General features: G+C 45.5%; 3 protein-coding genes across 3 annotated transcripts; 1 reads left to right on the top strand and 2 right to left on the bottom strand.

Moving 5' to 3' along the window:
* Positions 1-5,093: 5,093 nt before the first annotated feature.
* On the bottom strand, positions 5,094-8,898 carry LOC140065223 (uncharacterized). The gene is made up of 4 exons (XM_072112825.1): positions 8,883-8,898; positions 5,625-5,921; positions 5,424-5,548; positions 5,094-5,318 (listed from the first exon to the last, which is right to left on the bottom strand). The coding sequence occupies exons 1-4, from the start codon at positions 8,896-8,898 to the stop codon at positions 5,094-5,096; spliced, it is 663 nt and encodes a 220-aa protein (XP_071968926.1).
* Positions 8,793-12,393, top strand: LOC140066128 (putative nuclease HARBI1). Its single transcript, XM_072113671.1, has 3 exons — positions 8,793-9,784; positions 9,999-10,705; positions 11,939-12,393. Exons 2-3 carry the CDS (start codon positions 10,003-10,005, stop codon positions 12,307-12,309), a joined length of 1,074 nt encoding a protein of 357 aa, XP_071969772.1. The 5' UTR covers positions 8,793-9,784; positions 9,999-10,002; the 3' UTR covers positions 12,310-12,393.
* A 139-nt stretch (positions 12,394-12,532) lies between these two features.
* LOC140065222 (uncharacterized) lies at positions 12,533-16,672 on the bottom strand. The gene is made up of 4 exons (XM_072112824.1): positions 16,316-16,672; positions 15,776-15,881; positions 15,432-15,653; positions 12,533-13,215 (listed from the first exon to the last, which is right to left on the bottom strand). Exons 1-4 carry the CDS (start codon positions 16,670-16,672, stop codon positions 12,533-12,535), a joined length of 1,368 nt encoding a protein of 455 aa, XP_071968925.1.
* Between the last annotated feature and the right edge of the window lie 6,380 nt (positions 16,673-23,052).

The raw sequence follows: 23,052 nt of genomic DNA, 5'->3' as shown, positions 1-23,052 counted from the left end.
ATGTCCTTTAACCCCTTTTTCATTTTGGCATTTTAATTTTTCACTCCCCACCTTCAAAAATCTATATGTTTTTTTAGTTTTCCTTGTAAAGAGCTGTGTGACGGCTTGTTTTCTGTGTAACAAATTGCACTATATAGTGACTGTATTTAATATTCCATGCCGTGTACTGGGGAGCGGGGAAAAATTGTGAATCCAGTGAAAATTATGAAAAAACGCATTTGGCCATTTTCTTGTTGGCTTGGAATTACGTCTTTCACTGTGCGCCCCAAATGACATGTCTTTGGGTCAGTGCGATCACGGGCATACCAAATTTGTATTGGTTTTATAATGTTTTTTATACATTTACAAAAATGTAAACCTCCTGTACGAAAAACGAATTCTTAATTTTGCCGACTTCTGGCTCTAATAACTTTTTCATACTTTGTTGTATGGAGCTGTGGGTGGTGTCAGTTTTTGCGACTTTTGATGACATTTTCAATGCTGCCATTTTGAGGACTGTGCAACCTATTGATCACTTTTTATTGAATCCTTATACTGAGCAAAATGGCAAAAAAGTGACATTTCCAACTTTGGCGCTATATTCAGTTACAGGTTTTAACGCCAGGCAGCACCCATGTTAGCGACGGGTGTTTGCTCCACACACGGTGAATATGAAGAGGGTTCAGCCCGTGAGCCCGTTTCATACTCCCCCCTATGCTGCAGGACTTTTAGGAATGTCTTTTTGCGTTAGGGTTAATATCTATAATATGGCCTTTAATATATTCACACCGCCCCTGGCCCTCTGACGTCACTGTAATTCAGCGGTGGCGCCGTCTGCTTGAGCGCCTCCACAATAAAAACGCCAAATCACATGTTAAACACGGTCCCCCCATCCCTGAGGCAAATCGAGCAGCCTATTTAGGACACTCTACCACCAGTAATCTGGTGGTAGATGTCCTTTAACTCAGCGTTTTCTCCCTTGCGTTTTTTTAGTCTGCGTTTTTTAGGTGTGCTTTAATAGCACTTTTCAAAGCAGTTGCGTTGCGTTGCGTCAAAAATTCATTATTTTTTAAACGCATGCGATTACTTGCAAACATCAGAGATCACTGCGTTTTTACAAATTCCAAAACACACAGTTTCCTGCAGTTATCGCACCTCAAGCATTGGGTTTTGAAAAACACTAATGCAAGCAAACATTTGAAAAACGCATGCGTCACCAGCCTTAGGCTTCTTACAATGTGTTCACGCCCAAGTGTAGCACACATTCGGCTTTAGAGGCGGATGGATGAGCACCGCTCGCCATAGGAATGCCTGACCATACTTGGGGTGATGGCACACGTGGTGTTTTGAACACGTTTTTGGCCCGTTTTTAAGCAGTCCGTCAAATAACGCATGCATTTGACCAGTTTGAATTAAGTTAATTGGTCAAACCTGTCAAAAAAGCATTCACTGCTTAAACACAGAGGGGGTCATTTATTAAGGGCCCGATTCGCGTTTTCCCGACGTGTTACCCGAATATTTCCGTTTTGCGCCGCTTGTACTTAAATTGCCCCGGGATTTTGGCGCACGCGATCGGATTGTGGCGCATCGGCGCTGGCATGCGCGCGACGGAAATCGGGGGGCGTGGCCGAACGAAAACCCGACGTATTCGGAAAAACCGCCGCATTTAAAAACCGAAAATGTGTCGCATAAGGACCGCTTACCTTCACCTGGTCCAGCTCGGTGCATTCCGGCGCGATGAGTTTACTTTCAGCGCAGCAGCGCCACCTGGTGGACGGCGGAAGAACTACCTTATTAAATCCCGGCCGGACCCGAATCCAGAGCGGAGAAGCTGCCGCTGGAACGCGAATGGACCGGGTAAGTAAATTTGCCCCAATGTGTTCAAAACGCCACATGTGCCATCACCCTTACAGGAAAAGACAGAGCAAGCTCTTTTTCCGTGGATATTATGGGACAGAGACACACCTTGTGTTCACTGTACTTTTGCCATAGGCGTCTATGGGGACACATATCCTGCTGCAAATTGTGTGGCCAAATATATGTCCCCATAATGTTTGTGCAAAAGGGGCTTATTATCTAAGGCCACCCATAACTGAGCACCTTCTTTATTTTGGTGAGGTGAGACCTTCAGTTATAGGTGGCATGGGGAGGGCCATGTAAAGGGTGTCTTTAAGTAAAAGTGTTTTTACAAAGTATTTTGTACTTACTTCACACTTAGTAGGGACTTCACACCTGCCACTTCTCCTCATACAGCTCACAGATCACTCGGTGTGGGGAGAAGGCGGGCCAAGTGATCTGTGAAGCAACCTAACACTGATTGGCTAGAATTTGGTTCAGTCAGTTCAGCCAATCAGTGTTAGGTTAGGGTCACGCTGGGGTCAGCACAGACTGGGTCTCTCACTCTGCGTGCAGCGCAATTGCTAAAATCGCGCTGCATGCAGAATGAGCTGGGCGGGCACTGGAGCTGAAGAGTGGGAGGGAGGCTGGAGCGAAGCTCTGCAACGCTGGGGTCCGCCGCTGCGCTTCGCTCCAGCTGACAGGCAGCTGAGCTCACAGCGAGCTGCTGAGCGCTGTAAGCTCAGGCTGTAGGCGGGACCCGGAAGCAGGAGTCTGCCGAGATGACTAAGTGGGAGCGATGCACTGCAGAAGCGCCGCTGCTGATCATCGCTCCCAACTTGAGTGACAGACAGACAGTCATCTCGCACTCACAGGCACGGGCCGGCCCGACACAATAGCAATGCCACACTTGAGCCGACAGGGGCACGGAGCGTCAGCGGACACAGCTCCGCTCGCTCACGTGCTTAAGTCGGCAGCCGGCGGCGGCAGACATTGTCAGAATGGTGGGGGCCCCTTTGGGAGCAAGATGGTGGGGGCCCCGGGGCTCTAGCCCCGGGAGCCCCGCCTATAATCCGGCCCTGCCGTTGCCTGTTTTGGGGGATAATCATGGTAAAAAGACAACTTTCCAAACACCATTGCCTGTTTTGGGGGATAATCATGGTAAAAAGACAACTTTACTAACACCGTTGCCTGTTTTGGGGGATAATCATGGTAAAAAGACAACTTTACTAACACCATTGCCTGTTTTGGGGGATAATCATGGTAAAAAGACAACTTTACTAACACCATTGCCTGTTTTGGGGGATAATCATGGTAAAAAGACAACTTTACTAACACCATTGCCTGTTTTGGGGGATAATCATGGTAAAAAGACAACTTTACTAACACCATTGCCTGTTTTGGGGGATAATCATGGTAAAAAGACAACTTTACTAACACCGTTGCCTGTTTTGGGGGATAATCATGGTAAAAAGACAACTTTACTAACACCATTGCCTGTTTTGGGGGATAATCATGGTAAAAAGACAACTTTACAAACACCGTTGCCTGTTTTGGCGGATAATCATGGTAAAAAGACAACTTTACTAACACCATTGCCTGTTTTTGGGGATAATCATGGTAAAAAGACAACTTTACAAACACCGTTGCCTGTTTTGGCGGATAATCATGGTAAAAAGACAACTTTACTAACACCATTGCCTGTTTTTGGGGATAATCATGGTAAAAAGACAACTTTACTAACACCGTTGCCTGTTTTGGGGGATAATCATGGTAAAAAGACAACTTTACTAACACCATTGCCTGTTTTTAGGGATAATCATGGTAAAAAGACAACTTTACTAACACCATTGCCTGTTTTGGGGGATAATCATGGTAAAAAGACAACTTTACAAACACCATTGCCTGTTTTGGGGGATAATCATGGTAAAAAGACAACTTTACTAACACCGTTGCCTGTTTTGGGGGATAATCATGGTAAAAAGACAACTTTACAAACACCGTTGCCTGTTTTGGCGGATAATCATGGTAAAAAGACAACTTTACTAACACCATTGCCTGTTTTGGGGGATAATCATGGTAAAAAGACAACTTTACAAACACCATTGCCTGTTTTTGGGGATAATCATGGTAAAAAGACAACTTTACAAACACCGTTGCCTGTTTTGGCGGATAATCATGGTAAAAAGACAACTTTACTAACACCATTGCCTGTTTTTGGGGATAATCATGGTAAAAAGACAACTTTACAAACACCGTTGCCTGTTTTGGCGGATAATCATGGTAAAAAGACAACTTTACTAACACCATTGCCTGTTTTTGGGGATAATCATGGTAAAAAGACAACTTTACTAACACCGTTGCCTGTTTTGGGGGATAATCATGGTAAAAAGACAACTTTACTAACACCATTGCCTGTTTTGGGGGATAATCATGGTAAAAAGACAACTTTACAAACACCGTTGCCTGTTTTGGCGGATAATCATGGTAAAAAGACAACTTTACTAACACCATTGCCTGTTTTTAGGGATAATCATGGTAAAAAGACAACTTTACTAACACCATTGCCTGTTTTGGGGGATAATCATGGTAAAAAGACAACTTTACAAACACCATTGCCTGTTTTGGGGGATAATCATGGTAAAAAGACAACTTTACTAACACCGTTGCCTGTTTTGGGGGATAATCATGGTAAAAAGACAACTTTACAAACACCGTTGCCTGTTTTGGCGGATAATCATGGTAAAAAGACAACTTTACTAACACCGTTGCCTGTTTTGGGGGATAATCATGGTAAAAAGACAACTTTACTAACACCGTTGCCTGTTTTGGCGGATAATCATGGTAAAAAGACAACTTTACTAACACCATTGCCTGTTTTGGGGGATAATCATGGTAAAAAGACAACTTTACTAACACCGTTGCCTGTTTTGGGGGATAATCATGGTAAAAAGACAACTTTACAAACACCGTTGCCTGTTTTGGCGGATAATCATGGTAAAAAGACAACTTTACTAACACCATTGCCTGTTTTGGGGGATAATCATGGTAAAAAGACAACTTTACTAACACCGTTGCCTGTTTTGGGGGATAATCATGGTAAAAAGGTAATTTTTTTTTTTTTTTTTTGGGTCAAACATTTTTTTAATTTTTTTTTTTTTTTAAACATTTTTATATTTTTTTTTTTGTTTTGTTTTTTAAATTTTTTTTACATTTTTAAATTTTTTTTAAACAAAATCTTTTAAAATAACAAAAAAAAAAAATGGTTAACAACAAACTTAAGAACGAGGAGGGTGGAACAACCTTTCGAAATGGGCCATCAGAATGTCCATCTTTCGGTTGAGCAGCTCCATTTCATGGAGGAGCTGCTCACCGATGGACATCTGAAGACCCTCGGCCACTGCTGTGGTGGCTACCTCTGGTGGCTGGACCTCTTCATGTGGGTCTTCCACTGGTTCCAGCACCAGGGTAACCATCTCCTCCTCCGGAGCCACAGCAAGATCCTGTAAAAAAAAAAAATATATATATAAATTAATTCTAATTACAAAGTAATTTGTATATATTAAATTTTCAACATCTTAGATTCCTAAAAGGATGCCAGTCTTTACCTCTTGGCCAGGTGGCACAGGGCTTGGTGGAGGGGGAGAGTCGTCCCCAACATCCACCACAACAGCAGCAGCAACAGAAGCAGAAGAAGAGGCCCCTTCTACGGCCGGTGCCCTCTCCCGTCCGGCTAGAAAGAAAAAGAGAAATCATCAAAAAATGCACAGACATGTCATTACTTAGAGAACCAAGTTGTATCTTCTAACCTTTTGCAGAGCGGTTCCGGCTTCGGACTCGCTCCAAAAAGCGCTCCTCACGGACCTTTATGTCCGAGAACCACTTCTGCAACTGTCGGACGGAATGGTACCGGCCGTATTTCTCGAGCAGATGGGCTTGGACCTGCTCCATGATTTTGGTCTTAGCTTTATAGCTACCAGTCTCACGGAGCAGGTCGTAGCCCCGCTCGTCGCAGATGGTTATCAAAGCGACGAGCTCTGCTCGATCAAAAGGGGCGCGCTTCTTCTGCTTTCTCTTGCCGCTGCTGGTGCCTGCCTGGCTTTCATCTGTAAAATACAAGAACGCAAGATATTTGTGATTTTTACCAATATTAAATTCAAAAATTATTTATGATAGATTTGTTTCAAAGATTTGCATTGGGTTTACCCTGATCTTGTTGTGCTCGGAATTTGTGTTGCCTATCACATGTCTGGTGTCTTCGACCTTCTTCTCATGGTGTGTTTTCATAGTCTTTGCATTGTGTATTAACCCCTTAAGGACGCAGCCATTTTACAGCTTAAGGCTACATTCACACGACTGTATGGGGGACGTATATACGGCCGATATACGTCCCCCATAGACGGCAATGGGCGCCTGGCGCACTACGGGAGCGGTACGGTGCAGCACACGTGCGGCACCGTACCGCTTCGTACCCCAGAAAAAGATAGGACCTGTCCTATCTTTCTCCGTAGTACGGCGCCGTGCACCATTACTTCCTATATAGAGGGGCGGGGGGGAGCTGCGCTCACCTCCTCCTCCTCTCCCCGTGCACTGCCGTTGCCCGCTACGGTACGGTACGGGCGGGCAACAGCAGTGTGAATCTAGCCTAAGGCTCAGCCCGATTTTTGGGATTGTGATATGGTTTGCTTTATATGGTTATAACTTTTGAACACTTTTACTAATCTAAACGATTCCACACATCTTGTACTTCATTTTATTGGTAAATGTTGGCTGTTATTTTTTGCTTTGATTTCCCTAAAAAATGTCACAAATTGGAGTTTTGGGATAAATGTGACCTTGTCAAAATTTAGAATCATTGCATTTTCATGCAGATGATTTTCAACCTAAATAAGTTGCAGAATAACATTTCCAATCGTCTTATTTACATTTGCATTAATTAAAAAAATGTCTCGATAATTATTTTTGATGTTGCGCAGCTTACAAATATATATATTTTTTGTTAAATTGGGAATTTTGTGGATAAATAGTGTTTTCACTGAATTGTAATATTTTTCGCATCTAAACCCCATATATAACAAACCCATTTTCAAATCTGCACCCCTCATGATATCAGAAGCAGCATTTACGAAGATTGTTAACTCCTTGAGATCTTCCTAGTAATTGAATCCAAATGGTTGTGAAATTTTGAATGGTCAATTTTTGTTGCTTATATGTTCATTTAGGCCTAAAATTTACACATTTCAAAAAGATAAAAAGCAAAAACACACCCTAAAATGTGTTCAACAATTTCTCCAGAGTGCAGAGACCCCCCACATGTGGACATTACTTGTGTTATGGGGGCACAGCGAGGCACAGAAGGGAAGGAGCACCCTGCAGCTGCCAGGATTTTAGTTTTCTCGTTGCCCCCTTTTGAAGGCTATTAAATTTTTTCTTTTACGTTATTTGGGCCATGTGACGGCATTTTTTTTGCGAGATGAGATGCTTTTTCCAGTGTTACCATTTTGTGGTTGGTATCTCCTATTGTAGTAAATTTTTAACTTGTTTTGAGGTCATGAGTAGAAAAGAATCAATTCTGTACTGGATTAGTTAACAAAAATTTTTTTTTTTCACCGTATAGCCTAATAATCCTGTTATCTTTATTCTATGGGTCGATACGATTACGGGGATACCAGACATGAATATTTTTTCTTATGTTTTAATAAATTTGGAAAATAAAATGCTAATGTGTTGTAAAATCTCTCATTTTTGTATCGCCGTCTTCAAAGTGGCATACACAGCTGGTTGATGGCTTGTTTTTTGCGGGACATGTTGTACTTTGCAACAGTATCATTCTGGACTACATATGTTTTGTTGATCACTTTGTATTGCATTTTTAGTGGGATATAATAGGTAAAATCCGAATTTTTGGTGGGTTTGTAATTTTTTGATTTATGGCGTTCATCATATGGGTCCAATAGTTATTTTGTTTTATTCTATGGATTGTTACGGACGCGGTGATACTATATATGTGGGGTTTGTGTTATGATTTTGACTTTTTTGTGCGTAATTTGTATCTTTATATTTTTTGGGCCTTATGGCCATTTTTATTGATTTGTTAATTTTTTTTTTCATGAAAAACATTTTCTTTTCCTTTTTTTTTTTCTTGATCCACCACGGGACATGACCAAGCAATCATCTGATTGCTTGGTCATGATAATACCCTGCAATACTCATGTATTGCAGAGTATTAGCAGTGTCTGCCTATGCAGATGCATAGGCTGACACTTTGCCTTTAAGATGACGTCACAGACGCCATCTTAAAGGCCCTGCCTTCAGGCTTCTCTGGGGTCCCGATCGGACCCCAGAGGTGCCATAGCAGCGATTGGCGCACCCCAAAACATCGCTGGGGCGCCGATAGTGGGGTAAAGAACCCCGGAAGGCATGTTAAATGGTGCGGTCGCGTCATTTAACGGAATAAACAACCACGATTGGAGCCCACTCCGACCGCGGGTGTTAGCTGTGGATGTCAGCGGTAGATTAACGCTGACATCCCGCAACCCCCGATGGCGGCTTGGCTCCTGTGCAGAGCTGAACCGGCATCATCTCAGTGCAGTACAGCTACCGTGCAGAGCGCTAAGGGCTTCAACTAAATGCATGTGTATTAGCCAAAAACGGAATCACACGGTGCAGTTGGACAGCGCTAGTCCTGCGTTTAAAAGTGCATGGTTTTGGGCCTCACAAAAAAAAAACATTAGTGTGTCCAGTGTAACGCACGTGATTGCTTAACCAGTAGATGCCTTTCAATGCATATGAAAATGTGTCCAGCCCAGGGTGCGCCCCCATTGCGCTAGCACTGCACTTCAAAGCGTAGCTAGTGACGCATGCGCCCATGACCTTATACTTTGATGTAAATGTTTATATTTTGGTGATGACACATAAAAACCTTTTTTGCTGTAAAAATCATTTTTTCATTTTCTTTTATGTAATACTGTGATTTTGAATAGAAAACACCCTAATTGAAAACTCTGTGTGAACATTGCATTTCTAGGTTTATTTTGGAGTTATATAAAATGTATTGAGCGCTTTACCTGAGGATGTGGCCATCTTGCTTTTCGAAAGGTTGTTCCCTCCTCGTTCACGACAATATAGATCTATGTGAAGGGATTAGAAGTTATGATGTTAAACTCATGTAATTCTGACGATGCGATCCCCCTGCAACATGTGCTGTGCCATTAGCTTGTGTTTCTTCACTGTCCTTTACATTGCCCTGTATATCCACCCTTCTTATCTCTCTTTTTGGCCTTTTTCCACTCTTTTTGCCTTGTTTTGGGTGTATTTTGTGTTGTTGTGGGTACTTACAATTCTCAGTATTGTTCCCTGGCTGCTGTGCACGGTATCTGCTGTAGTTGCAGGTGTGGCTTCTATTTATGACGCTGCTGCTGGCGTCAGATTTTCAATATATTCGCGCCACAATCCGCCGTGCATGCGCCACAAATACAAGGATAGAACCAGGGAAATGGCGAAAGCGCGCGACACAATCTGACGTGCCGTGCGCCTAAATTTGAATAGCGCGCGACACAAAGGGGACGCGCATAATTAAGCGCGAAAACACAGGGGGGAAACCCCCGTGCGACAGTATTCAAACCGCGACACAAAAAGTGTCGCATGAGTAAACTGATTGCTATTATGCTTGTTGGAACAAGGTAAAGGTGTGTGCGACACAATTTAGGGAAAAAATATAAAATGGTTTCCAAAAAAAAAACAAAATGGAGAGAGTTAGGAGTCGAGGGTTTTGAAGGAGAGTGGAAAATTTGACTGGTGATCGTGCACAATAAATCCATTGAAATTTTGCTAAAAGGTAAGTACATGTTCAATTCTAAATTTCAAAAAAGGCTTGATTTTGGAAAAAATAACAATCCAATTTGTAAAACAGGAGTGGAGATTGGTGGTAATAAGAAGACAAACACTCGTCAAAAAAGCTTTTGCAAAGGTAAGTCACACTTTAAAATGCAAATTTGAAAAAACTTTAAACAAATTTGAAGAGAGGCCCAGGAAAAACTAAAAATGTGTTTAGTATTTACCACAAATTGGGATTAAACAAATTTGTAGTGTAAGTTAAAATTACTCACAAAGTAACAGACCTTATCTGACCAATCTGCCAATATGAGCATAAAAAAATAAATATTCCATATTCTTTCTTCTAGGACAATGGATATGCTTCCGATCGTCTACGTGGCCATTCAAAATGACCGCATCATGGCTAGACAGCGCAGACGGAGGCAGAGGAGGCGTCCTCGAGTGTTCCGTCCTCGTGTGTCCTTTTCAGATTTTACGGACGCGGAGGTGTATCAGCAGTTTCGGCTGGATAGAGCTTCAATCCTAAGCCTCTATGAGAAGCTTGAAGTAGCCATCGGGGCAAAAACCGGACGGTCACATGCAGTGCCTGGACTCACCAAGATGGTCTCGGCCATCTATTATATGGCTAACGCGTCCTTCCAGCACTGCATTGCTGAGCGTTTTGGTTTTTCGCAACCAACCTTCAGCCGTTTTTTCCACGAGGTAGTGGATGAGCTGTTTAAGCTCTGTACACAGTACATCTCCTTCCCCAAAACTGCTGATGCCACCCGGAGGACGCAAGCGGAGTTTGAGCAAGTAGCGGGGATGCCCAAAGTGATCGGGCTAATCGACTGCACACATGTGGCGTTGGTGCCTCCTGCGGCCGATGAATATCAGTACCGCAATAGAAAAATGTTTAGATCTATTAATGTGCAGGTCACCGTGGACCCCAATAACATCATCACTAATGTGGTCGCAAAGTACCCTGGCTCGACACACGATTCCTTTATCTTTGATAACTGTGCCCTCAATCGCCGGCTCCAGAGTGAATTGTACAGGGACGCCTTTCTGCTTGGTAAGTGAATGTGAATGCTCTTTCAATTACTAAACACTTAAAATGTGGTCATGCTCCATAAGGTGTGTCTTTAATTATGCTTTTCATAAACTGTGAAGAGTTTTGTTTACTGTATTGCATTTTTTATTCAAAAGTTTACATAATGTAAACAAAAATGTTAACACACACAAATGAAAAAAACAAAAAAAAAAGGCAAAAAAATTTAAACAAAACACATTCTCAGCATATGAAATTAATTGGACGAAACCGGCGTTAAGAGAGAGTGAACAAAGGAAAAAAAAGTGCGGGGTTAAGCCTAATTTACAAATACATACTGAGGGGTATCAGTTACAAACACCTACTTTGTCCATGGACATGTGACTGAACTGGTAAACCTCACAATCTAAAGGGGTTTTCCCACAAAATAAAGTTTAGCCCTATCCACTGGATAGGACCTAACTCCATGATCAGTGCTGAGACCCCCACATATTGCATAAACAATGTAGCCCTCGCCGCTCAGTCAGACTAATGGAGCAGATGGCTGAACATGACTGTTTTGCTCAATTAATCTCTATGGAGGTGAGTGATCTTGCCGAGCACAGCGCTCACCAATCTCTGTCAGCTCCATAGAGATTAATGGAGCTGAATGGGCATGCACGGCCATCTGCTCCATTAGTCATTTTTGCAGTCTGTGGGGGTCTCAGCACTGATCATGAAGTTAGGCAATATCTCATGGATACGGCTTAACTTTCGTTTGTTGGAAAACCCCTTTAACTACCATCATGTTTTGTGAAAAATATTGTTGAAAAAGAAGACATCCCCAAATGCAAATAACTTGCATTATTGTCACTGATAAACCAAGCAGATTCCAAGCAAAAAACGGATATTGTGAGGATAATCCAAAAATGTCAGTCTAAGCTCAGACTAAGGCTCCACTCACACTACTGTATGGGGGACATATGTACAGCTGCAAACTTACGGCCATACATATGTCCCCATAGATGGCAATGGCCGCACAGAGCAATATGGTGCAGCACACATGCAACACCGTACATGGGGGGGGGGGGGGGAAGCTAACACATGTCCTATGTTTCCCTGTGTTACGGGCAGCCCCCATGCATTGCTATGGAGAGCGGTCACCCCTCCTCCTCTCCATTACACGGAGCACACGGACGCCCGGCAGGCAGATGTTTGTGTGAATGCTGCCTCATTTTTGAAATTAAGCTAATTAGCTTTACTTTGTCCTGTTTTTAGGTGATAATGGCTACAAATTATTGCCATGGTTGATGACACCATATTTGCGGCCAAGTACCCCTAAGGAGAGGAGATTCAACCGAGCACATCGAAGAACCAGAAGTGCCATTGAGAGGACCTTTGGAATTCTCAAGAGTCGGTTCCGCTGCCTGGATTTTTCAGGGGGGGCTATGCTCTACAAACCCCCCATTGTGTGCAAGGTCATTATAGTCTGTTGCATGTTCCACAACATTGCGACAGCCAACAGGCTAGAAATTGACCTTGCAACAGATTTAACTGAGCATATAGAGCATCAGGGGGATGTGTCTGCTCAACCCACCAATAGAGCGGGACAACTAAGGCGCATGCAAGTCACTGAGATTTACTTTTAAAGTGATCTGCCAGTTACCATTTTTTTTTGTTATGCCTTAATGTCTGTAAATTTAGAATTGCATTAAAGTAAATGCAATGTCAAATTGTATCCATGCTTTTCATTCTTTAGTACAATAATTTCAGCTCAGAGGAAGACAAAGTAGATCAAAAATGTATTTGTCATTTTTGATCAAAATAAAGAAAACAAAAATAAATAAAGTAAAAAAAAAAAAAAAAAGAAAATTACGGTTTGGAAGAACGTGATGAACGACGGACAGGCCCCTTCCCCCTTTTTGCCTGCCGCCGCGTCACCACAGAACTCCCAGATGTGCCCGGTGGATTTGAAGCCGAGGAGCTAAGTTCCTCCTTGACCGAAAGTAGGAACGTGGCTTCAGGGGAAGGGCCCAGGACCACTGGAGAGGGATCCAGTGCACCTGCCAGCGATGGTGCGTAACTGCACCCCGAATCCTGATCAGTTGGAAGCTGAATCGGGGATTCGGGGGCAGGGCTGGCCTGTGTCACTGGATCCCCACCAGTGGGGACCTGGGGTGGGGAGAATGGAGGGACACTCACACTCCCCCCCTGAGCCGCAGTTCCTTGGTGGATGAGGAGTTCCAGAATATTGATGAGAGCTCTGAAATCTCGACTAATAAGCTGGAACCCCTCCTCCACCATCCGGCCATGCCTTCGGAGTTCCTGCTGAATTAGGCCCATCGCTTCCAGGCTTTTATCCATATAGCTGGAAAATATGCAAAGTGTGATGGGCCTATCTTCAGCAGGCACCGCTTCAGGAGCCTCATCCCCACTGGACCCACCAAGTGATACGACTGCAGGAGGAGTGGCTGGCGAAGCACATGGAGGTCCGGGTGCAGCCTCATTTGCTGGTGGTGGTGCAGCCTGCGGTGCCGTGGGTGGAGCAGCCCTCCCTGTTGATAAAACAAAGTAAATTACAAATCAAAAACTATAGAGTGCTGTAACCTTAAATTAAAAATGATAGCCACACTTAAATGGAAGCTACCTCAACGAATCTACCGAGAAAGGTAGAACAGGTGGGAGGTGAATGTATAGTACATGTTGAAAGCACTTTTTCGAGCTAATCCTCCCATCCACCATTTTTAAATTAAAATCTTTATGGCCCTATTCTGTATTTTTTGATAAGCGGCTACTGGGGCGTGGAGTAGCCGGACATGAGGCAAGATGTCATGCATACTCCACGCCCCAGTAGCCTCACTGCTCCTCCTAACCTGACATCATCGGTGCGCAGCTCCTCATAGCTTGTCTTATGTGAAGGTTTGGGGCACGGGACAGGGGAGTATGCTATGCTCAACTAATACCAAACACGATTCCCACTGCCAACAATGTATCCTATAGGCACAGTAATTATAATTTCAACCTAGCTATGCTCACCAACTTATACTATGAACAATTACACTGATGGCAATTTATTTTATATGATTAGACATATGTTCCACAACCCTTTAGGCAACGAGCATGGCCAACAGCCCCCTAGTGCACAAGCATGGCCCCCTACCCCCTTTTTTTTGTGTGTGTTTTTTGTTGTCTTCAAGGACCGGGCCTGCTGTGGACTACTTTGGATTCAGTGGACTCCGACGAGGACCTGTAAATAAATATTGATTAAAATGGCTGACGAGGGTGTGTCTGGCTTTCTTTTAATAAAATATATTTATACAATGATGTGTTTGTGTCATTCTGTATAATTAGCCATAGTAGTGGTGCTGTTTAGTTTTCATGCCTTAGTCATGAGCACTGTCCTTACTTTAAAATGGCCATTTTTGTTTTGGCCAAATTTACAGTAACACAGATTAAATTACCCCGGTACCCACCGCCACCAGGGGTGCCGGGAAGAGCCGGGTACAAACCAGCACCTGGCCATCTAAAGATGGTCAGGTTCTGGTGCTGCTGCAGGCTGTTATTGTTGCGCTGGAATAGCCCCCTAACAGAGGGATATCCCAGATCAGTAATGGCAGGCTGCTGCTGCTTTTTTTTATCTGGCTGATGTTAAAAATCAGGTGAGCCCCACATCAATATATTAAATTTTGTGTAAATTTTCATGACAAAAAAAATGACGTGGATTCCCCCCAATTTTTAAAACCAGCAAGATACAAAAAGCAGCGGCAGCAGGCTGCCATTAATGAGCTTGGAAAGCACACTGTTAGGGGGCTATTCCAGTGCAACAATAACCGCCTGCAGCCGCCCCAGCACCTGACCATCTTTAGATGGTCAGGTGCTGGTTTGTACCTGGCTCTTCCCAGCACCCCTGGTGGCGGTGGGTACCGGGGTAATTTAATCTGCGTTACTGTAAATTTGGCCCAAACAAAAATGAACATTTTACAATAAGTTCAGGCCTTAGTAATGAGCACTGTCAACTAAACAGCACCACTACTATGGCTAATTATACAGAATGACACAAACACATCATTGTAAAAATATATTTTATAGAAAGAAAACCAGACACACCCTCGTCAGCCATTTAAATCAATATTTATTTACAGGTCCTCGCTGGAGTCCACCAAATCCAAAGTAGTCCACAGCAGGCCCGGTCCTGTAAGACACAGAGAAGGGGGGGGGGGGAAAGAAAGGGGGGGGCAGGGGGGCCCTGCTCGTTGCCCAGGGGGCGGGGGGCCCTTGCTCGTTGCCCAGGGGGGGGGGGCCCTTGCTCGTTGCCCAGGGGGGGGGGGCCCAGCAGGCAAACATATATGCCTAATCCCATAAAATACATTGGTGGCAGTGGCATCGTTGTTGGTATTAGTTGGTGAGCAGAGCAGACACACCTGTCCCGTGCCACGAACCTTCAGATATGAGAATGAATGCAATCTGCATAGGTAGACTATGCAGAGCGCAGGCACGTGGCTGTGCAATCTTGGGAACAAAGCCAAAGCTACTGCGCATGCGGAGTACTCCGGCTTCTCGGACAAGAGCGCGCAGCTACGAGGAGCTACGTGCCAATGATGTCAGGTTAGGAGGAGTCAAGAGGCTACTGGGGCGTGGAGTAGCCGCAATGTGTAGCCTCATGTCTGGCTACTCCACGCCCCAGTAGCCGCTTACAAAAAGGATTGCAAAATATTTATTGAAAGTGAAACCAAACATTAGTATTAGAGACATAAAATAAAAACGTACATACCAAAATCAAGATTATCGGTGTCAAAATCCCCGATCCCTTCAGTTTGATCGGGGTGTATAGTTTTGCTAATCTTCTGCTCCACCCACGACATCCGCATGGCCACACTAGGGCCACCACCCGTCCTCCGAGCTGACTGTTTGTGCTTCGCCAGCTTGGCCTTCAGCCTCCTCCTGCAGTCATACCACTTCTTGCGGACCTCAGGAACGGAACGATATTCCACTCCTGCAAAGTTGAAAACAAACGAAAAAAAAAAAAAAACATTATACAAAGGCCACTCACCTTCAAGATTTAAAATCCAAGTGAGCATAAAAAATTTCAAATACTATTCAAAGTGCAATTTTTACCTAGGCCATTGATCCGCACTGTGATCCCCTGCCAAATGTGGTGTTTGGCTGACAGGGGAATTGAGTCGGCCAGCCGGCCAAAAAGATGATCATAATTTTGTGTCACCTGGAAAAGACAAAAGCCACCAAAAAAAAAAAAACATTCATTAAAAACACTCTGGGCGCGTTCACACGTTGCGTTTTGGTTGCGTTTTCATTGCGTTTGGAACGCATATACAACAGCTGATGTGAGGTAATTTGCCTAATTACATTACCGTTTACGTTTGTAAACGCAATGTTAACGCATGCGTTAACAAAACGCATGCGTTAACGCTTTGTTAACGCATGCGTTAACATCGCGTTTACGATGCGTTTTGTTAACGCATGCGTTAACAGTGATGAAATTAGGCAAATCACCTCTCCTCAGCTGTTGTATATGCGTTTCAAACGCAATGAAAACGCAGGTCAAAACGCAACGTGTGAACGCGCCCTCTGCAACGGTGGGTAAAGAGTCGAACAGGACACCAACAGTATAAATAAGTAAAAAAAATGTAACAATACCTCCTCAACCAATATTTCCGTTTCACGTTCCGTGAAACGTGCCTTCTTTGCCCGGCCAGGCTCCTCCTCATCTTCAGCACCAGAGCCCCCAGTATCCATATCCCCGGCAGCTGGTGGTCTGTGATCCCCAGGAGCAGCGGACGGAGCAGAGGACGGAGCAGCGGACGGACCAGCAGCCGGAGCAGCGGATGCTGGGGCCACAGATGTTGGGGGGGCTTGACGATTCTCCGCCTCCATCTCCCGTGCTCCGCGGATGGCATAGTCGTACACCTGGGGACACTGCTGCCGGAGTAGCTCCATAAAAATGGCACTGGGAGCATCTGGTGCTGCTGTGGACTGCTCTGGACGCCCAGCCATGATAGATACCAGCTGTGCAATTAGCCTCGCTGTGCACTATTTATGCTTAAATTTTGTGGCGCAACTCATGCGCCACATTTATCACGCGTGCGACACAATTAGTGAATGGGCGCATATCCCGTTCTAGTCGGAGGGACGCACTTTTTATGCATTCAAATTCGAACTTAGTAAATGTGCCCCACTGTGTGCAGTATTTGAAGTATCATATATGAAGGTTCGGGTTGTAAGATGAACTTCATGAATGTGTGTCTTTTATCAGCCACATAAAGTGTGTTATTATGTATTACTGATAAAATGAGTTACCGTACATAGAATGACATAAAACACAAGATTCAAAAGCTGTAAGAAGCCAGGAGATGCAACACATCATTAAATGGAGAGGATGTTCATATAAGTCATATAATCAGAGGCAGGGATGGATTAAGGTAGGCAGAGGCCACCACTGAATATAGCCCAGACACATTACTATTCTAAATTATGATATATATATTAAACTTTCTCTTACTTACATGATAGCCTAAGTGCTAGCAATGGGGCATTAGTGGCAGTCTAGCTGCTGGCCTAGTTGACACAGTGATGTTAGTCTAGCTGCTGCTCTAGCTAGAAAAGTGGCATTGGTGGTAGCCTAGCTGCTAACCTAGCTGGCACAGTGGAAGTGGTGGTAGCCTAGCTGCTGTTCTAGCTGGCACAGTGGCACTGGTGGTGGCCTAGCTGATGGCCTAGCTGGCACAGTGGCAGTGGTGTTAGCCTAGCTGCTGGTCTAGCTGGCACAGTGGCAGTGGTGTTAGCCTAGATGCTGGCCTAGCTGGCACAGTGGCAGTGGTGTTAGCCTAGCTGCTGGCCTAGCTGGCACAGTGGCAGTGGTGTTAGCCTAGCTGCTGGTCTAGCTGGCACAGTGGCAGTGGTGTTAGCCTAGCTGCTTGCCTAGCTGGCACAGTGGCAGTGGTGTTAGCCTAGCTGCTGGTCTAGCTGGCACAGAAGCAGTGGTGTTAGCCTAGCTGCTGGCCTAGCTGGCACAGTGGCAGTGGTGTTAGCCTAGCTGCTGCTCTAGCTGGCACAGTGGCAGTGGTGGTGGCCTAGCTACTGGCCTAGCTGGCACAGTGGCAGTGGTGTTAGCCTAGCTGCTGGTCTAGCTGGCACAGTGGCAGTGGTGTTAGCCTAGCTGCTGGCCTAGCTGGCACAGTGGCAGTGGTGTTAGCCTAGTTGCTGATCTAGCTGGCACAGTGGCAGTTGTGGTAGCCTACCTGCTGACCTAGCTGGCACAGTGACAGTGGTGGTAGCCTTGCTGCTGGTCTAGCTGGCACAGTGGCAGTGGTGGTAGACTAGCTGCTGGTCTAGCTGGCACAGTGGCAGTGGTGGTAGCCTAGCTGCTGGTCTAGCTAGCACAGTGGCAATGGTGTTAGCCTAGCTGCTGGTCAAACTGGCACAGTGGCAGTGGTGTTAGCCTAGTTGCTGGTCTAGCTGGCACAGTGGCAGTGGTGTTAGCCTAGCTGCTAGCCTGGCTGGCACAGTGACAGTGGTGGTAGCCTTGCTGCTGGTCTAGCTGGCACAGTGGCAGTGGTGGTGGCCTAGCTACTGGCCTAGCTGGCACAGTGGCAGTGGTATTAGCCTAGCTGCTGGTCTGCCTGGCACAGTAGCAGTGGTGTTAGCCTAGCTGCTGGCCCAGCTGGCACAGTGGCAGTGGTGTTAGCCTAGTTGCTGATCTAGCTGGCACAGTGGCAGTGGTGGTGGCCTAGCTACTGGCCTAGCTGGCACAGTGGCAGTGGTGTTAGCCGAGCTGCTGGTCTAGCTTGCAAAGTGGCAGTGGTGTTAGCCTAGCTGCTGGCCTAGCTGGCATAGTGGCAGTGATGTTAGCCTAGTTGCTGATCTAGCTGGCACAGTGGCTGTGGTGGTAGCCTACCTGCTGACCTAGCTGGCACAGTGACAGTGGTGGTAGCCTTGCTGCTGGCCTAGCTGGCACAGTGGCAGTGGTGTTAGCCTAGCTGCTGGTCTAGCTGGCACAGTGGCAGTGGTGTTAGACTAGCTGCTAGCCTGGCTGGCACAGTGACAGTGGTGGTAGCCTTTCTGCTGGCCCAGCTGGCACAGTGGCATTGGTGGTGGCCTAGCTACTGGCCTAGCTGGCACAGTGGCAGTGGTGTTAGCCTAGCTACTGGCCTAGCTGGCACAGTGGCAGTGGTGTTAGCCTAGCTGCTGGTCTAGCTGGCACAGTGGCAGTGGTGTTAGCCTAGCTGCTGGCCTAGCTGGCACAGTGGCAGTGGTGTTAGCCTAGTTGCTGATCTAGCTGGCACAGTGGCAGTTGTGGTAGCCTACCTGCTGACCTAGCTGGCACAGTGACAGTGGTGGTAGCCTTGCTGCTGGTCTAGCTGGCACAGTGGCAGTGGTGGTAGACTAGCTGCTGGTCTAGCTGGCACAGTGGCAGTGGTGGTAGCCTAGCTGCTGGTCTAGCTAGCACAGTGGCAATGGTGTTAGCCTAGCTGCTGGTCAAACTGGCACAGTGGCAGTGGTGTTAGCCTAGTTGCTGGTCTAGCTGGCACAGTGGCACTGGTGTTAGCCTAGCTGCTAGCCTGGCTGGCACAGTGACAGTGGTGGTAGCCTTGCTGCTGGTCTAGCTGGCACAGTGGCAGTGGTGGTGGCCTAGCTACTGGCCTAGCTGGCACAGTGGCAGTGGTATTAGCCTAGCTGCTGGTCTGCCTGGCACAGTAGCAGTGGTGTTAGCCTAGCTGCTGGCCCAGCTGGCACAGTGGCAGTGGTGTTAGCCTAGTTGCTGATCTAGCTGGCACAGTGGCAGTGGTGGTGGCCTAGCTACTGGCCTAGCTGGCACAGTGGCAGTGGTGTTAGCCGAGCTGCTGGTCTAGCTTGCAAAGTGGCAGTGGTGTTAGCCTAGCTGCTGGCCTAGCTGGCATAGTGGCAGTGATGTTAGCCTAGTTGCTGATCTAGCTGGCACAGTGGCTGTGGTGGTAGCCTACCTGCTGACCTAGCTGGCACAGTGACAGTGGTGGTAGCCTTGCTGCTGGCCTAGCTGGCACAGTGGCAGTGGTGTTAGCCTAGCTGCTGGTCTAGCTGGCACAGTGGCAGTGGTGTTAGACTAGCTGCTAGCCTGGCTGGCACAGTGACAGTGGTGGTAGCCTTTCTGCTGGCCCAGCTGGCACAGTGGCATTGGTGGTGGCCTAGCTACTGGCCTAGCTGGCACAGTGGCAGTGGTGTTAGCCTAGCTACTGGCCTAGCTGGCACAGTGGCAGTGGTGTTAGCCTAGCTGCTGGTCTAGCTGGCACAGTGGCAGTGGTGTTAGCCTAGCTGCTGGTCTAGCTGGCACAGTGGCAGTGGTGGTAGCCTAGCTGTTGGTCTAGCTGGCACAGTGGCAGTGGTGGTAGTGTAGCTGCTGGTCTAGCTGGCACAGTGGCAGTGGTGTTAGCCTAGCTGCTGGTCTAGCTGCACAGTGGCAGTGGTGTTAGCCTAGCTGCTGGTCTTGCTGGCACAGTGGCAGTGGTGTTAGCTTAGCTGCTGGCCTAGCTGTCACAGTGGCAGGAGTGGTGGCCTAGCTGTTGTAATTTTTGTATGTAACTATAAGGTATATTCTCTCCACAATATGGGAATATAAATCGTGGTGCATGCAGTCACTTGCATGAGCGACCGACCACATTAATTTGTGGTAAATGTCGCTCTGTATTGTGTGCAGTGCTCTAGAGCTGGGCTGGTTCTCAGACTGACCCGGTCTCTGATTGCACACACCTGTGGGGTTTAGTAGCCCAGTGGAGTCCATTCATAAATATTTCTGGGTTCTACTTACATAGTTGAGGTTTTTGTGCTACCTGGATGGTCCTTGTTATAATATTGAGCACCATCGGCATTACAAGACATTGCCCATAGTTCTAATGGCTGCTATAGCCTGTTTCCTATACTGCGCATTCGCGGTGAATAGTTCCAGGTATGCGCAGAATGGATATTAGCATGCTATTGCTGGCATGTACCCTATGCTGTTCTGAGACGCTAGGTACCATGATCTCATTAATATACCAGTTGTCACATGATCACATGGCATAATGCTGTTCTACATATATGAATTTTGACACAAATGATTTTTTTTTATGTATATGTCTTTGAACTTGCACTTTACCATATGGCCTCATGAATTTTAAACCATTTGCACTTTGCTTGAGAAGGGTGCACACTGCACCAAAACATCACTTGTCTTGGAATAAATCACACCCTACTTTTACACCAACTATCCGGAATGCTGCTTCATTTTTGTTGGATATGTATGTAAGTCGTGTACATGAAATTTGAAGCCTCTTTTTGCACCCCTTCCCCCCACACGCTTATTCATACTACATTTTCCACTACATCAATGAGTTGATGGTGGTCCTAGCAGTTGGACCCCTAATGATAGCAGATAAAAATCAAACTTGGTACAAACTCTTTACTATGACTATATTATATCAGTGATATCCATTTATGTGCATTTCAATCTAGAAGGTAGTATGATGTCTTAGCATTGCTCTTAATATCCCCTACCACTTATTTACTTGGTCCTGCCAATGAATATGTGCACAAGGACAGCACTTTAAGCCACCACCTCTTCCGAGCGAAGAAGAATGTGTCTTCTCTACAAGTTATATTAAACAGTAATAAGCATAGATTGAAAGGCGAAAAATGAATATATCTCATAGTTAACAACTAAAGTGCTTCAAAGAGTATGACAGGTGGACTGACATGTGGGAATTACATGTACAGATGGTTTCTAGGTCTCTGTGGATGAATTTGTTGAACTGTCAAAATGTTGTTACCTCTGGAGGCTCTGGAGCTGGTGCACACTATTAATCTTCTTCAGGCCATTCACGCTTTTCCTGAGAGGTTATGTGACTACACTGACAATTATCAAATGTCCCTCTAAATATGATTCCCCTGTGGTTCCAAAATACGTGACTGTAATGTGAATTATATTTTTGATGGAAAAGAAAGTTTAATTACAATACAGAAACCCATTGAGCTATTATATCTACTACAGCGTCACACAAGAGAGACTCGAATAAACTTTATAGAGTTACATAGGTAGTTGTGATAGACATGAAGCTCCACCTTCGTCTTCTGATTTAGGTGTAATAGGAATCCGTATCATTCACATAGGGAGAGAATATGGTATCTTCTTAGCTATTTATGTATGCCAAGAAGAGAAATGTTAGGTATGCAGAGTTTGGTTTTGGAGTGTAGTAAGGATCTAAGTTTATTGGGGAAAACCATACAATACTAGACTCTAGTAATTTGTTAGCTACCTCTAGTCTGGAAACAAGATGTTATGCGGTTGAGAATGATGGAGGAACGATTTATTTGCTTACAACTTTACTTCTGCTGAGCACCTAGATGTGGTATAGGAAGAAGTTGAAGTGTGTTATGAAGGTTCTACCTGTTTTTGGATGGTGGACAAAAAAATTGTAGGAGTCTGTAATGATGGGACTGTGTTTAGGGGAGACAAACAACACAATAAGCCCTAAACGCCAGCAACCCCCCCCCCCCCAAATGACCCTACCTATTTGCCTCTTGTACCATTAACGGTACCGGACAACTAGAAGGTGATCCCTCCCTATGCTAAATGCAAAGAAGTAACAAGACAAACCCAAACAGACAAATATAGGTGACAAGCCGGGTCACAACAGGGATAACAACGAAGTATAGATTCACAGAATGGAAGAGTAGTCTGAATTGAACCAAGAGCAAAATACCAGGAAACATGGTAAGGAACTAACCAAGATGTAATCTTTAACCAGCACAGTACTAAATGTGAACAAAATAATTATGGGAAACCAGTGTCTCTCCTCCAGACTGCTTGGGGCAGAGCTCTGTCAGTCACATCTGTTAACTGTTGTTGGACTAGAGCAGGCTGCAGGAGGAGAAGGTTATGGTGCAATCAACTCAGCAGCCAGCCAAAACAGCCAGTAAGCTAAGCATCTGTTCATACAAAGTACAATGACAGCACAGATGAAATCAGCGTCTGCTCAGGATGATGTTGACACATATTGGGGAACATTTACTAAGGGTCCGAATGCTGCATTTTTGTCGGGCTTCGCATTTTTTTTTCCATTTTGCCCTGAACTGCCCCGGGTTTTTGGCCACGCGATCAGATTGTGTCGCATCGGCCCCGGCTTGCATGCGACACAAATTGGGGGGCATGGACGTCGGACAACCCAACTGATTTGGACAAACCGCGGAATTTAAAAAGCAAATTGTGTTGCAAAATCAGCACTCACATGCATCGGGAAGAAGAAGGTGAACTTCGCCGGACCTCGGCGGGGAAAGCGACAGATGCAGGAAATTGGACGCAAGATCTTAGTGAATCGCAGCAGACCCAAATCCTTGTTGGACAACACACGGCGGGGATCGCGACA

The sequence above is a fragment of the Engystomops pustulosus genome, chromosome 6 (genome assembly GCF_040894005.1).
Source record: "Engystomops pustulosus chromosome 6, aEngPut4.maternal, whole genome shotgun sequence".
Taxonomy (NCBI): Eukaryota; Metazoa; Chordata; class Amphibia; order Anura; family Leptodactylidae; genus Engystomops; species Engystomops pustulosus.
The sequence above is the reverse complement of the archived record's forward strand: the minus strand, read 5'-3'. Positions and strand labels throughout refer to the sequence as shown.

Bases quoted from the DNA above. Each gene is read 5' to 3' on its own strand.
- LOC140065223 (XM_072112825.1), bottom strand. The intron at 5,549-5,624 runs GTTAGAAGATAC...TTTTCTTTCTAG, and splicing joins CCGGAACCGCTCTGCAAAAG to CCGGACGGGAGAGGGCACCG. The intron at 5,319-5,423 runs GTAAAGACTGGC...TTTTTTTTACAG, and splicing joins CTGTGCCACCTGGCCAAGAG to GATCTTGCTGTGGCTCCGGA.
- LOC140066128 (XM_072113671.1), top strand. From the start codon at position 10,003: ATGGATATGCTTCCGATCGTCTACGTGGCCATTCAAAATGACCGCATC. The intron at 10,706-11,938 runs GTAAGTGAATGT...TCCTGTTTTTAG, and splicing joins CAGGGACGCCTTTCTGCTTG to GTGATAATGGCTACAAATTA.
- LOC140065222 (XM_072112824.1), bottom strand. From the start codon at position 16,672: ATGGCTGGGCGTCCAGAGCAGTCCACAGCAGCACCAGATGCTCCCAGT. The intron at 15,882-16,315 runs GTATTGTTACAT...TGTCTTTTCCAG, and splicing joins CGGAAATATTGGTTGAGGAG to GTGACACAAAATTATGATCA. The intron at 15,654-15,775 runs GTAAAAATTGCA...TCAACTTTGCAG, and splicing joins AGTGCGGATCAATGGCCTAG to GAGTGGAATATCGTTCCGTT.